This window comes from Glycine max, chromosome 18 (assembly GCF_000004515.6).
Source record: "Glycine max cultivar Williams 82 chromosome 18, Glycine_max_v4.0, whole genome shotgun sequence".
NCBI lineage: Eukaryota > Viridiplantae > Streptophyta > Magnoliopsida > Fabales > Fabaceae > Glycine > Glycine max.
Window position 1 is genome coordinate 28,383,766 of NC_038254.2, and position 16,670 is coordinate 28,400,435.

Sequence of the window (16,670 nt, forward strand, 5' to 3'; positions counted from 1 at the left end):
GCAATTTTGGGGATAGTGGCCCAAAAGTTTTATCTATATACACCTACAACAACATAAAAGGAGCATTTTCACGTAAATGTTAATTTTCTTCATCCAAAGCAATGTAAATTTGCTTCCATTTTCATGCCTTTGCAAACATACCATTTTTTGAAAACTAGAAATCTGGTCCATTTTGAATTTGAATTTGAATTTCATTTTTCTTCCCACTACATTTTGCTATGTTAATTTATAAATAACTCAAACTGAGGGATGAGTTTAGGTTTTTGAAATTTGAATTTGAATCTCAATGGACTCTGCAATCTATTTCACATTTCTCTCTTTCTTTTACATTCTCATTTCTTTGTTCTTCTTTATCGGAAGCAAAAAATGTCAGGGGAGCACGAAGACACCGACGACGAGCTCATGGAGGAGCTCTGCATGCACCCCCTAGACAAGATAAGTTTTTGTTTTCCTTTGCTTCTCTCCTTTCTAAGATGCATTTTTATTTTGTGAAACTGATGTTAGTGTTTGGTTTGGTTTTCATTTTGAATTTACAAGATAAGTCTTTCTCACTTTGATTCCTCTATGCTGAAGTTCGTTTATTAGAAATTTGAGGGATGAAAATGTTACTTCTTTCTTCTCATTAGATATGAGATTTTTATTTGATATACATTTCAATTTTTTAGTCTTGCTTTTTCTTCCTATATCATGATGTAGCTCCATGTAGAGCTTGTAGACCTTGGATCTTCTTCAACAATGGAGTCCTTTGCTTCTTGAAGATCAATGCCAGCGGAACAAAGAAGGAGGAAAGATGATTGGAGATGCCACTTCAAGGAGAAGATGAGTCAAGAACAAGCTCACCACCATAGGAGGCCATGGATAAGAGCTTGAAGGTAGGAGAAGATGAGTGGAGGGAGAGGGAGAGAGGGCGGCACGAAATTTATGCCTCAAATGAGGTCTGAACTTTCAAGTCTAATTTCTCAAATGATCAAAGTTCAAAAAATTCACACACAAGGCCTATATTTATAGCCTAAGTGTCACACAAAATTAGAGGGAAATTTGAATTTCGATTCAAATTTCACTTGAATTTGAATTTGAATTTGTGGAGCCAAATTTGGAGCCAAAATTTCACTAATTATGATTAGTGAATTTCAGCTATGGTTCAGCCCACTAATCCAAGATCAAGTCCAAGATTCTCCACTAAGTGTGCTTAGGTGTCATGAGGCAAGTAAAGCATGAAGGACATGCACAAAGTGTGACTATATGATGTGACAATGGGGTGTAGCAAGCAAATGCTCACCTCCCCCTTAGCTGGTCCAAAATTTAATTGGATTGGGCTTCTCCCAATTCATTTAAATTTCTCTCCCAACACATAGATCAAATAGTGCATTTAATGCATGTGAAATCACAAAACTACCCCTAATACAAAAACTAGTCTAGGAGCCCTAAAATACAAGGGCTGGAAAATCCTACATTACTAAGGTACCCTCCCTACACTATGGAGCCCTAAATATAAGGCCCAAAAATAATGAAACTCCAATCTAATATATACAAAGATAAGTGGGCTCATACTTAGCTCATGGGCCCAAAATCTACCCTAAGGCTCATGAGAACCCTAGGGCCTTCTCCTACATCTCTTGCCCAGTCTTCTTGGAGTCTCCTAGCCATGGCTCTGGTGATGGGTCCCCTCCTTGGGACGATTGCATCATCCCCATATATTAATTATAATCATCTTCCCTCATTAACTTGATTAGTCTTACAAAATACTACTATTCTCTTTTTTTAGAATTATTTTTTTCTTAATGATTCCTTTGTGTGTGTTTTCAATAGACAAACAAAGCTTCAATGCTAGATGAGGCCACAAAATATTTAAAGTAGCTCCAACTTCAAGTGCAAGTGAGTTTTATTTGACAATGACATCAATTTCTTGAATTGTTGTGGTTCTAAGTGTACTATTGAATTATTGTGCTTCATTGTGTTAACTGTTAATAAACAAGAATTGATAGAATAAAAATTGGAAGATATAGATGTTGCTATATTAGCTGTTTGTGTAACTCTTGCAAAGGGTATGAACAAGGATGAGCTTGTTAGGATGGTAAAGGAAGAACAGAAAGCTGGAAATCTTTTGGATGGTCTCATTACCAAGCTCCATCTTCGGAGAAACTACATGACTTTAATGTGCATGCTGCTATATTAGCTTTTTGTGTAGCTCATTGCCAAGCTAGACTTTTTTTTTTTTGTTACATGTTAGTTACTCTAAAATTCAAAAGTACTACACAATCAATACATAAACAAATTCACCAAAACAATCAAAATATGATATTAAAGTGTTGGGATCCTTCTTTTTTTTAGTTTAACTAGTTTGTTGAATACTTTGTGTTATTTAATACAGAGAATATGGATAAAATATAATGAATGAGAATTGTGTCAATGCTTTTTTTTCTTGCTTATTATCTTATCACTTAACTAATTTATTGAATATTTTATTTTATTTAACATAGAAAGTAAAAGTAAAATTAATATCTAAAATCAATTTATACGCAAATTATGTATTTCTTATTTATTATCTTCTTACACTTATAGGTAAATTCTTAAAAAAATACTTGGACAAATTTTAACTTTTTTTATTGTGTATATGTAAATTTATTAAATGTAAAATATATGTAAAATATAAAATACAACCATGAACAATTTGTGTAATGAAAGCAAGTAGTAAAAACTTATACTTAATTTGCGGGCATGAACAATTGACTTGAAAATAAATGAACATATAAATCGTTAAGATAAAATAATATATTTTAATTCATTTTTATAATATTTATAATGTATTTTTTCTTTCCTGTTTTACCTAACTAATTTTTTGAATACAGATAAGTCTTAAAATTGAATTTTCTAGAAAGAAAATATACTATATTATATGATATTAAAGTGTTGGGATCTTTGTTCATTTTTTTTAATTTTTTAAACTATTATAAAATAAATAGTTTTTATTTATTTTTTAGCTTAACTAGTTTGTTGAATACTTTAAGTTATTTAATATAGAGAATATGAATAAAATATAATGAATGGGAATTGTGTAAATGTTTTGTTTTTCTTTCTTTCTTATTATCGTATCACTTAACTAATTTATTGAATACCTTACTTTATTTAACATAGAAAGTAAAAGTAAAATTAATATCTAAAATCAATTTATAGGCAGATTATGTATTTCTTATTTATTATCTTCTTACACATATTGGTAAATTCTTAAAAAAAAATACTTGGACAAATTTTAACTTTTTTTATATTGTGTATATGTAAATTTATTAAATATAAAATATTATATATATATATATATATATATATATATATATATATAATATAAAATATAAAACACAAGGATGAACAATTTGTGTAATGAAAGCAAGTAGAAAAAATTTATACTTAATTCACAGGCATGAAGAATTTACTTGAAATCAAATGAACATATAAACCATTATGATAAAAGAATATATTTTAATTCATTTTTATATTATTTATAATGTATTTTTTTTCTTTCTTTTTTTTACTTAAGTAATTGTAATGAAAAAGAATGATAAGATCAAGAGAAGATGTACACCAATTTTTATACCGATTCACTCTCTTTCTCTAAAGAAGCTAATCTAATTATCTAATCTAACCCGAATTAGATTTTCACTATATAATTCTTTCAAACAATCTCAATTCCTACCAGAAGAAGAGACTAAGGTATCCAAACCTAGGGTCCTCTCTCTGAATATGAGCCTAAGAGAAACCTATCCTTGGCGAAACTAGAAAAACCTATTATAGCATGACTTCAGAAATGCATGCATATACTAGTAATGTACGCAAAAAACATAGTCAAAGAAAAACACAACCTGATCAATCATACGCAAAAACCTTGCTTGAATGAATAAGTGTTTTATTGAACTCCAGAGAAATTCATAACTCACTGTTCACACTATGATCTTCATAATCAAAGTTTTGAAATTGTGAGTCACACTATATCTAAGCACTTTATCTTCTCTTTTTATATCACTTACTTCAGCTCATACTAAGTTCACTCTTATATTTTCCGCACTGAAGTGAGAAAACAATGTACCTATTTATAGAGAAAATAGTTATAATTGTCTGTAATCGATTAAAGCTACAAATACTGGTGTAATTGATTAGGATTATGCTTGTAATCGATTAAAACAGAGAGTTTTAAATACTAAAGAAATTTTCTAACTTTAGAAAGTTCCTTCTTACTCCTACATGATGAATAGTGATGTACATACGAAACAATAGAGACTAATATATAACACATAATTCAATAATCAATACAAATGTCACTCAAGAGAGTTAGACATGTAAAAGACAAAGCTTCTTCAAACTTCAAGGCTAAGTCTTCATGTTGCTCCCCCTATCTCTAACAAAATAAACTATTTTTTTTACCAAAGAATATAAATAAAATATAACAAATGGGAATAATGCATATGATTTTTTTTGGTTTATTTCTTACTTATTACCTTTTCACTTAATTAATTCAGTTATTTTCTTTAAGATACAAAATATAAGAAAAAATAATGTCTAATATTTATTATGTAAAATTATAGGGTGGGGTTTTTGTTTCCTCTTCCTCTCCCAGTCGATTAAGTAAAAAATAATGAAAATGATTTTTTTTAAGACAAGTAACAAAAATTATACTTAATATGTGGAGAGGAACATTTTCTGAAAGCTATAAATAACATATAAAATATAAAATATAAAATATGAAATTTATTTTCAAAGCAAGTAAGAAAATCTATACTTAATTTATGGAAAGGAATACTTTAACTAAAGATAAAAATTATATATTCAAATATAAAATATGAACATGATTTTTTTTTTTGGGACTTAATCCTCTAATCCGTTAGGGGAAAAATGATCCTGGCTAATCTGGAGTTTGACTTGGAGGTAAGTAAAGCCTAATCGGAAATTATTTTCGTTGAACTCGGGTATTATCCTAAAGATGATTTTTTTTAAAAGCAAGTTACAATTTTTACTTAATTTAAGGGGAGTAACTTTTTTATTTAAGATAAAAAATAAATATAAAATATAAAGATGATTTTTTAAAAGCAAGTAAGAATATCAATACTTAATATATGAGAAGAAACCTTTTACCCAAAGATAAAAATTATATATAAAATACAAAAGACGAAAATGATTTTTTTAAAGAAAGTAAAAAAAATATCTCTATTTAATTTCTATGGAGAATTTTTTTTTCCGAATTAATATATATTTAATTACAAAACTAAGAGAAATTTGAATCAATGAAATTATGGTTATGAACTTCTCTATGAAAAGTTTGAGTAAAAAAAATTAAGAAAAATAATTATTTTTTAAATCACTTTAAACAAACAGTATTAACTTCTCTATTATGTAATTTTTTATGTGGTCTTACAATTTAATTTTCTAGAAAAAAAATACTATATTATAGTATATATATTTTTAATTATCGTTGTAATAATATAATATAATATAATTATATTTAAAATATAACACATGATGGTTTTTCTTTCTTTATAAAAGTAAGTATGAAATTTTTTACTTAATTCACATGGATTAATAATTTATTTAGAATCATATTAATAGTTATAATATATACCTATAATTAGACATTTCTTTTGATTCTCCTATCATATACATGTTTAGACATTTTTTGTTCAACTTAACGAAGAGGTTGTATCAAATTTATATTTTTAATCTCTTGAATACATTTTATTGTATTTTTCATACAGGAAAATGCATGGGTTAAGAATATGTGCATTCCTGTAAAAAGATTTTAAAAGTTAGTTGACCTCATGAAGACAACAAACATGTGTTGTTGTGTATTGTAGACAAATGTCTTCATGAACATAACAAATAAACACAGATATCATTTTTTGGTTTATTGTCCATCTATTAGATAGTTTCTTGACAAATTTGGTTTGTTTTTTTAATTTAATAAATTTGGTTTATTGCCCAACTTGGTTTATTCTACAAAATATCATGACATTATTTCTTTCTATAAAATATTTATATTCATAATAATTCTTATATAATATTTTAAAAATTAACGTGTGCATTTGCACAAGTCCAAAAACTAGGATAGTCTACCTAACCAATATGTTGGTGCAATCTCAACTTCATCAGTTGCTAATGGTATATAACCTTTTTGTCATTTTAATTTCATGCAAACAAATCCATGTCATGTTTCTCTTTGTTATCAAATGACAGAGTTGAATATGCACACTATGTACATAACATAAGTTGAAGTAGAATACCATTATCCACTTTGTCTAATGATAACTTTTTTTATTTCCTTTCTTACTGTCAATGTAAAAAAGTATGTCAAATGATTCAAAATAGGTTTATTCAAGTTAGTGAACTAAACTACTATTAAGGCATTTTACTCCACTGCCTTATCAAAAATATTAGTCATATGTTTAATTATGTCAATATCTTTCATAAATGCAAATTATTCTTGTCAAGCATCAAATTTGAACAATTCTATGCATAGAATTAACCAGTGCAAATATATTAAATAATCTGCTAATGTACTATAATATATAGGAAGAACAAGATTGAATTTTCCATAGTGCAAAATATGAAATACAAACCTCAAGAATCAGGTTAGCTTTGGGTTTTAATTGGTAAATTATCTTACTCATGTATTAGTACTTCAATTATTGAGAATAGTTTTACACAAATTGAATTGTTATTTTGCATTTTTGGGGTATAAGCACAAATTTTAAAACAAGTTAATACAACAATTGAATTTGTATGTAATCTTTATAAGGAAACTTAAATTCAAGGTAATATATCAAATATCAAATGAAATAACAACATCATGATACATGTAGTCCATGCAAAATTTCTAGCATTGGAAGCTTAGGAAAATGTGCAAGATCAACAAATTCAACCTCCTCAACCCTTTGAGTAGCATCCTGAGTTTGCAAACAGAGAAAGTTTAAAAGGAGAAATGATAGTCTATATATTTGCAATGCAACAGTATAAGAGAAATATGTTTTTGAAGTAGGATTAATAATCTCAGCTGTAACCCAACAATAACATGTAAAATCAAATTTTCCTTAAATTGTATAGAATATAAATTATAGTTCATAATAGTCTACAATGCAGCATGGACTCTAATATTAGTATTGATACAAAGGATTATGTGATATAAGAAGAAAAAAATAAAGAAAAATTAATAATATTGATGAGGTGTTCGATATGGAGGGATATTAAAAAATCGAGTGGTACGATGATAGTAGATACTGGTTGTTGTTGATGTTCCGTTCCCTCCTCCCTTATCATTCGCGTGCATCTTTCTCGCATATTAAGCGCTGAAACCGACGTATACCCCTGTCCCCATTTCCTCTCTCTCTTGCCTGTCTTGTCTATTCTCACTTTCTCTCTCTCTGCTCCATTACAGTGCTCTGTCTTCTCCCCACCACCGCACTCTCTCTCTCTAAAAGATATTATCATATCGTATCACACATTCACATCCTATCATCATTCATCGTCATCGACATGTCATCCCCACTGCTTCTTCTCTTCTCCCTCTCTCGTTTCCCTCTTGACGGCGCCGTTTCGTTCTCCAGAAGATGCTTCTGCGTACTTCGCGCTGCTACTCTATGAGTATTCCCACTTCTTCTCCTTCGGTTTTTTCCACCTGGGTATGCTTCAGTTTTTGCATTCTCTCTTAAAAAAACAAGAAAGACGCGGTTTTTACTATTTATGTGGAAATGTCTGCTACAGTTTTCGATGAACTCAGTGTTATTATTTTATTTTATTTTTTTGTACTTTCATTGTTCTGAAAAAAGGATAATTAATTTATTAAATAAGTTAAATCAAGCACGCGCTTAATGGAAGTGATTAGATTATGTAATTTTCGTAGATAAAAAAGTGCGGCAGAGTGAATATTATTTTATGTATTTTACTTTATCTGATTTTGGTCAGCTGTTATCTCATTGTTTTCTAGAATTCAAAATTGCTACATAATTTTGAGTTTGGACAAATTCTTTTTTATGCTTTCTCTTTTGATTACAATTATGTTAAGCCATTATTATATCTGTGTCCACGTGCAATTGCTGTGATCTGTGGGGGATAGTTTGTCTACTTTTTGCTCTGCTTGCTCTCACTCAATGCTTCTTTTCTTCTGTGATTTTTTCAAGTTAATATAACTGAAACTGATCCTTGCAATTCTCAGTGCTAATGTGAATCTGCAATATATGATAATTCATCAAATCACTTGGGTGTTCTTTAGGATTTCAATTATTGGGAGTGGTGTTTTTAATTAATGGTTCTTTGTCATATTGCTCGAGAAATGTATGAACTAACTCAAAATCCTCCATTTCAATTAAGATTCGCAATTTTCAAATTACTTGTAATTCAATGGAACTTATATGTATTCAGAGGTATTGTGCTGCATATCGTGGTTGCTTTGTAACGAAGGGCAGAAATTGATACATTTGGCCAACTCTATTTGGTGATTTGTTGTCGCTGTTCTGAAAATCTGGTAATTTGGAAATTTGTCTACTGGTAAACTGCCAATTATGGTTAGTTAATTTTCTGTGTGAAACTTCCATGCATAATTAATGCTAAATCCTTCTAGCATGTGTAAAATGTGTAAACAAAAATTTTCTGCCATATGTTTGGCATTGTCATATATCCTCTATCTAATTTTTAATGTCATCGCTGGTTGCATCTCTACAATGCTATAACAATGGATTACCTTTGTTAGAAAATAATATTGTGCTGTATCTGTTTCTTTTTGGTAGATTTTTGTCTTTCTATCGAATTTGTAATGGATAAAATGTATTGACTTTCATCTTGAAGTGTTATTCTCATTTCTGCTTGAGATAATCTAGTGTTGTTCTAAGTCAGTCCTTATTGAAAATCCAAGCAGGGTTTTGCTATCACATTTACCTATACAAATGGGAAAGATGTTCTTCCTTTTCTTTAGTTATTCGCTAAACTTCATATCAATGTGAAGGCATTGGTATTTTTAAATGAATCACCCAACTAGTGTTCTTTTGATTCACCAGTTGACTTAAGATTGAAGATTTTAGAAAATCCATCTATTTCCTGTTTGGTATTTCTTTTGTTTCTCACCTAGTCCTTGTGAACTGATATCACGAGTTGTCATAACTTTTCTAGAGACATGATGAGTTCAAGTTTCAAGACATGGGCTGTGGGATTTGCACTTGGAAATGAAGGAGAGGCAACGTTGGAGAGCTGAAGAGGATGCTTTATTATGTTCTTATGTCAAACAGTATGGTCCTAGGGAATGGAATCTTGTGTCTCAGCGCATGAACACACCTCTTAACAGGGATGCAAAGTCGTGCTTGGAAAGGTGGAAGAACTACCTCAAGCCTGACATAAAAAAAGGTTCTCTTACCGAAGAAGAGCAGCGTCTTGTCATCCGCCTTCAAGCAAAATACGGGAACAAATGGAAGAAAATCGCTGCAGAAGTCCCAGGGCGCACTGCTAAGCGGTTAGGCAAGTGGTGGGAAGTCTTCAAAGAGAAGCAGCAGAGAGAGAAAAAGGATGTCAATAGAATCTCCGACCCAATTAACAATAGTAAGTACGAGCACATACTTGAGAGTTTTGCAGAGAAACTAGTGAAGGAACGCCCTTCACCATCATTTTTAATGGCTGCTTCCAATGGGGCATTTCTGCACACCGATACACCAGCACCTGCATCATCCTTGCTTCCTTCTTGGCTTTCTAATTCTAGTAGTCCTGCCGCTGATGGGCCAAGTTCCCTTTCGGTGACACTAAGTCTTTCTTCCTCAATGGTGATCGCGCCTCCATTTTCATGGTTGCCACCCAAGAGAGGACCAGACAATGCTCCTTTTGTTTTGGGGAATGCAGCAGCACTTCAGGGAGTTATTCCAACTCTAAGTGATAACATGCTTATGTCTCAGATGGTGGAGCACCGTAAAGAGTTGGAAGAGGGGCATCGTGCTTTGGGCACACACAAGAAGGAGGCAGCTTGGAGGTTAAGTCGGGTGGAGTTGCAGTTGGAGTCAGAGAAGACAAACCGAAGAAGGGAGAAGATTGAAGAATTTGAAGCAAAAATTAAAGCTCTTCAAGAAGAGGAGCTAGCTGCTTTGGGTAGAATTGAAGCAGAATACAGAGAACAGTTAGATGCATTAAGGAGAGATGCTGAAAACAAGGAGCAAAAGTTGGCAGAACAATGGGCTGCAAAGCATTTGCGGCTTACTAGGTTACTAGAGCAATTAGGGTGCAGAGCAGGGCTCCCTTAGCCAAATGCAAGATGAAGATATCTTTTGGCAAAATGGATATTGGTGCTCTTATGACTTGAATGATATGCAGTTTGTGATCTTGGTATATTTTTATTATAGATGTGTATGAATGTCCTATCTATTCATACAACTTGAGTAACTTCTCTTAGAAGTTGAATTACATGGATATAGTATAACATCCAAGTTTATGAACTTAGTTATATTTCTGAACATGCATGTCCCCAAATTCTTTTCTTGGAGTGGCATTAGCTGAACGGCTATATGTATGTAATATTCAAGTATTACTATGAGACTACCATAACTACGTTGCACAATAATGAGATTGAGTTAAATATAGATTCATAGATGAACATGGGCAATACTCCTTTCATGGAATCCAAAATCCTAGAAAAGCGAGTAGATTGTGACAAGAAGTAATTTGTCAAATATTTTGACAGTAACCAGAGATTGAATTGGGAAATTGAGATGAAGTAACGAGAAAGAATGACAGATAAGATTTGAGAGAGAATAGAGCAAACTTTTATTATAATACATTAGAATATTCAATTCAGATACATGATAGGCTTTTATATGAATATGAATGTTGTTGAGAAATGTCTATGATTCATGCCAAAAATGTGTTCGCATACAAAGCCTTCAATTTAACCCAAACGCTATACGTACCAACAATTAAGTTATTATGTCGTCATTGTAGTCTTTGCCTACGGATCTCAATCAACATTGAATAAGCAAACTTCCACAAGATATGAAAAAGTATGTTTCATAAAGTATTGCAAGATACTGAATTTCTAAGAATAAAGCGTTTAATGATACAACATGTCGAGTTTGAACACAATGGGTTAGAGAGACTAGTAGCAACTTGGAGAAGGAATCCCATAGTAGTCTAGCGGCAGGTATCCACTTGTAGCACCCCAACATTTGAATAAGCTTAGAGAAGAGAATATACCTTGGAATATATCATTAGTGAATCACTAATAGTGATATCTGTTGGTTTAAAATGAAATGGAGAAGTGGTTCCCCATTTGTGAAGCGTGCCTTTTGCGTCACTCAAAGGGAATGATTATTGAAAGTAAGTTTACCATTATGTCAAATAATTTATAAGCTACGAAAGTGGCTTACCAAACTTAATAATTTCTTTTTAATAATTTATAATCTTAAAACTTAAGAAAATAATTATTAAAACATTAATTTTATTTTTGCTGCAAAAAATTTATTAAGTTTTTATCTTATAAAGAAATAATCAAAATTTGATGATTTTACATTATAAAGGGCAGTCATGGTTATTTTGTATTTTTGTGATATGTTTTCTTCTTTATCACCAAAAATTATAATTTAATAAATAAAATTGTATTCTTTAAAATAAAATTTTTAATATTTGAATTAATTTTTAATAATATTAAAAAATAAATATTTTTCTCTCTCTTTCACGAAGAATAAAAACTCCATCTTTTCTCTCATTTTTCACATGGCTAGGATCATGAAGCATACATTAAAATTTAGAAAAGTAGTCATAGCATGAGTCCAAATTACCCTTAACATTCACATCTACTAAGAAAATATCATCATATAATATTTATAAAATATTTTTTATACTAGATTGGATGGAGTACCTATTCGTCCCCACTATAGTCCAAAGTAACAGGCCAAATAGGTACTAGGCTAGGGTAGCCAAATACCCTTTTGGACTCACCTGGGGTGATAATTGCAATTACTAGCAATCAAGAGATTTGGCCACTTAATCCTGCTTATAGGACGAATTACCTAGACGATAATCAGTACACACAAACCCAATAAGGATGGTATAAAAGGTGTAGGACCCCCAGGTAAAGACAATTGTTCATTAAATGCACATTTATGATTCATATTTATTGCTCTAAGTCGAACCCTTGAACATTGGAGTGCTTTTTGTGGGTACCCCCTCTGGGATCACAACATGCATGCGAAGTAAAGAGAAAGGAGTGACAAGGACCCTTTGATGCAAAGAGTAGTACTCAACCTTAATTGTGATAGGAACATTATTGGAGCCCACCATGGGGTCGTGTAATCTAGTCCCCGGCCCCAAGAATCATGGCAATTACATAAACTAGACTGAACATAGTTGCAATCGAATAACGAGGGGAGTCAACAACATGAAGAAGTACAAATGGAGCGCCAGATTGACTTGACCTTTGTGGTAAGGAGGCTGTAAGCACATGTGTCGGATATGCGTCGGCACCATGCCAAAGAAATCATGACCCTTCAATGGGATAATGCACAACTAGGAGAAGGTAACCAATCCTGGCAACCTAGAAATGAAACCATGTTGTGGCAAAGGCAAGTCAACAACCTTTGAGATAGTGAAGGCCACCAATAACAGTGTTTGATAGGACACACACACCCAATCGGTTAATACATTGGGGAGCTAGTTGCAACAATTCAAGAACCATTTTGTCCCTGCATTATGAAGGCTACCCTCCCCTCCAACTTTAAGAGTTTAACCATCAAAAAGTATGATGGTACAAGCGACTCTAATGAGTAACTGGATGCATACATCACTTAAGTTGATCTGTACACTATTGATGATATTGTTTTATGTCGAGTCTTCCACACATCATTGAAAGGTCAGGCCTTGCACTGATTCATCCGACTGCCCTCTAATACCATAAACTTCTTTGATACACAGACAACTCAATTTAGAACTCAGTTTGCAACTAGCTGACCCCATCATCTGATGTTAGTGGCTTTGGTCAACATATGACAGGAGAAGAAAGAGCCATTGCAGACTTTCACGGAATGTTTTGGAAAGATAGCTTTGAATATCTGAAACCTAGACCTAGTAGTTGCCATGCACCACTTAATAATGACACTAAGATCGGGACCCTTTGTGAACAACCTATGCAAGAAGCCCGCTTTTGACTTGGAGGAGTTGTGACACAGAGCAACCAAGTACATGGAAGAATTTGTCGAATACAAGAGCCAAGTTTGAGCCAAGGCTATATCAACCAAGAAAGAGATCAATAAGCCCAACTTTAACAAGACTAGGGAGGGGGGACGAAGGGATCAACTGCCCCGAGAACCTCATAACGCCTATTACACCCCATAGTGCTAGCAAATCTCATATCTTGGATCAAGCTTTGGCTACTGAAATCCTAGCCATGCCCAAAAGAGCTAACACTCCCCCAAAGGCCAACTTCTCCAAACTTTATAGATACCACCCTAACCGAGGACATTCAACCAAGGAGTGCAGCATTCTAAAAGACAAGATAGAAGACCTCATCAAAGTTGGGACACCTAAAGGATTTTATCCACAAGCCTCATTCATATCAGCACAACAACAACTATAGGCAGGATGAAGATAGGAAGAGAAAGGGATCACAATCATCACTCTCAGACCGAGAGACAAAGGAGTTTAAGCCAATCTAGGGAGAGGGAGAAAAAATCCCTTGATCAACCAAGACATATCGTCAATACTATTACATAAAGATTTGTTGGAAGAGGGGCAATAGCCTCAGCTTGAAAAAGGAACCTACAGTAGGTCCGACCAATAAACATGGTTCCCCTACACAAAGCCCTTAACATGTCGCCTATCACCTTTACTTCGAATGACTTCAAAGCAATAGACCCGGTTCAAGATAATCTGGTTGTGATGAGCGTAGAAATCACCAATTTCATAGTAAGAAAGACACTTGTTGGCCAACATCTGTTGTATCTTTAGCAAGCATACCAAGTTGCACAAGTAGTATAAAATGGTAAGACCTTCCACAAGGATTATGCTTGTACTCAAAGTTAGATGTATATCTAACAATTAAGCAATTAGTGACTCAAATTGAATCTTGTTCATTTATTAACTACAAATATAAACTAAAAGGAATTAACTACAAAGCAAGGAACATGAAGGGTAAGAAAACAAATGCTCGAAGTTGTGAGATGGTGTTGTAATGAGTTAAAGAACATGTTGGGGGCTCCGCTTGCCAGAAATTCTCTTGGTGTATTACCTGCATCTACTAGTTTATTCTAACCAAGATCCTTCAAGTGAAAGAACCTAAATCACTTAATATCGCTCCCAATCCCTTGGTGATTGGTGATTGAACAGGCTAAAGAAACCACTTTATCCCTAGATATGACTCACTTTAAATATTCTTCCCAAGTTCTTAGCACACAAACATTTCCCAATATTTATATCCTAAAACAGTACATAAAGATGGATGATCAAACCATAAATATATGAATAAGCACAAGGATGAATAATAATAACAACATTATATTAAAAGATAGTTTAGAATCATTACATCAAAGGGAGTTTGTTTGCAAAGCTCTCAACAACTGATGGTTTTAGCCTCTCATTGTTGTGAGAGACTTACAAATATAAAAATGAGATGAAAGGAAAGAAAATGGAAGAGAAATGGATTGAAACAGATCGGCCAGAGCTCCAGAAACATATTTTCCTTCTTTTTGGTTTCTTCATTCTTAAGGAAACCAAATGTTTCCTTTTCTTTTTATAGGCTTCACCAATTAATTGGTCAATCAAAACTCTCTAGTGCGCGTAGTGCAACACTTGCGCTTATTAAACAAGTGGCCTCAATAACTTAAGAGGGGGTGAATTAAGTTTAAAAAAACTTCCCCTAATCAAATTTTAATTCTCTCTTGAATTAGAATATGCACACTTAATATAAATTAAGTAAATAATGATTCAAATAAAACTTCTTCAAAGCCAAAATAACATGCAATAAATTAAAGAAGTTTGAGGGAAGAGAGAATGCAAACCTAGTTTTTATACTAGTTCGGTCACGCCCTGTGCCTACGTCTAGTCCCCAAGCAACCACTTGAGATTTCCACTATCTTGTAAAATCCTTTTACAAAGTCTGAACCACACAGGAACACCCTTCTCTTGTGTTTAGAAATCTTTACAACTTAAGAGGCTCACAGTCTCTTGAACAACAATTGTTTGCTTTTGAGTAAGAAGATTATTTCTCTCTTGAAGAGAGGAATATTACAAAATGAAGATCTTATAAGAATCCTTATAGATTTTGTAAGTGTTTGGCCAAGGCTTTATTTTGAGAGGATAGGACAATTATTATTCTGTAAAACTCTGAGGAAATTTGAACCCAAGTCACCTGTTTATAGGCCTTTGGTGGCCTTTCAAAATCTTGTGAATAGTTGTGACTCTTGAGAGTTATTTTTAAAATATCCTCACTGGTAATCGATTACAAATATGTGGTAATCGATTACACGATTAGTTTTGAAGAGTTATGACTCTTTAGATTTGAAATTCAAAATTTTCGTGTCTGGTAATCGATTACACAACTATTGTAATCGATTACAGGCTTTTAAAATTCAAATTCAAAATTTCTAAAAGCTGTTAAAAACAGTTTTATCTTCTGGTAATCGATTACATCTTCTGTGTAATCAATTACACAATTTAAAATTCAAATTCAAATATTTGTAAACTATTTTAAAACTCATTTAGCTTTTGGTAATCGATTTACATCTTCTGGTAATCGATTACCAGAGAGAAAAACATTTATTTTTAAAACAAAGTTTTCACTTTAAACCTTTGTAAAATGTTTTGAGGAGTTAACCTAAGGCCAAACCTGTGCAACCTCATTTAAGGAATTCTTTTAACACACTATGGACTAATTGTTCATCGTTTCTCTTGAATTCTTGTGATCTTGACTTTGATCAAACTTGAATAGCTTTCATCTTTGGCATCATCAAAACTTCATATAACATATACTTCTACAATCTCCTATTTTTTGATGATGACAATAATCTAAAAACAAGATAAATGATACAATTTGTAATGCGTTCTCTCAACCTTACTCCCTCTTAAGATTGGAACTTATGGCCTAGTTTTTAGATAAATTCTACCCTTAGGTTATCTCCCCTTTTGGCAACATCAAAAAGCCAAAAATGATCGGAGAAAAAAACATGGACATCCACAAACCTAATCAAACACAACATAGGGCAAGCAAATTTAAGTCAATCAAATTCTAAATAACCAAGCCAAGTCAAAAGCCAATCAAGGGCTAAATATCCAAACAAAACCAACCCATAAACTAAATATCCCAGGCACAAAGCAAACAAAAACATAATATCCAAAAATAACCAAAGTACTAAGTAGCTAAAGTCAAAATACAAGGCTAAAAATAACCATAAAACTAATGACATAAAACATGAGAAACATAACTAAGAATCTGCCAGTGGATCAAAGCAATGACTGATGAAACTCATATCGTCTTCAAGCCAAGTGGATACGAGTATCCATCGCATCAAAGTGCTCACCAACAAATGCTTGAAGATCGTGGAGCTCGGTGAGGACTTCAGTCAGCAGAGAAGAGGAAGCATCCCGTTGCAGTGGCGGAGATGGCGTACGCTCGTCGGGAATAAGAGGTGGTAGATCTTGCTTGCGGACCCACTGACCATCCATGTCTTTCCGGT

At 32.6% G+C, this 16,670-nt stretch overlaps 1 protein-coding gene across 4 annotated transcripts; it reads left to right on the forward strand.

Annotated features, from left to right (window-relative positions):
- The first annotated feature begins 7,248 nt into the window (after positions 1-7,248).
- LOC100809813 (transcription factor AS1-like) lies at positions 7,249-10,554 on the forward strand. 4 transcript variants are annotated; one of them, XM_014771240.3, is made up of 3 exons: positions 7,249-7,658; positions 8,398-8,500; positions 9,142-10,554. In XM_014771240.3, exon 3 carries the CDS (start codon positions 9,195-9,197, stop codon positions 10,251-10,253), a length of 1,059 nt encoding a protein of 352 aa, XP_014626726.1. In that variant the 5' UTR covers positions 7,249-7,658; positions 8,398-8,500; positions 9,142-9,194; the 3' UTR covers positions 10,254-10,554. The 4 variants fall into 4 exon arrangements, with proteins under 4 accessions (XP_014626726.1, XP_014626727.1, XP_014626725.1 ...); XM_014771241.3 differs by lacking the exon at positions 8,398-8,500 and having other exon boundaries at positions 7,249-7,620; XM_014771239.3 differs by lacking the exon at positions 8,398-8,500 and having other exon boundaries at positions 7,252-7,658.
- The last annotated feature ends 6,116 nt before the right edge of the window (positions 10,555-16,670 follow it).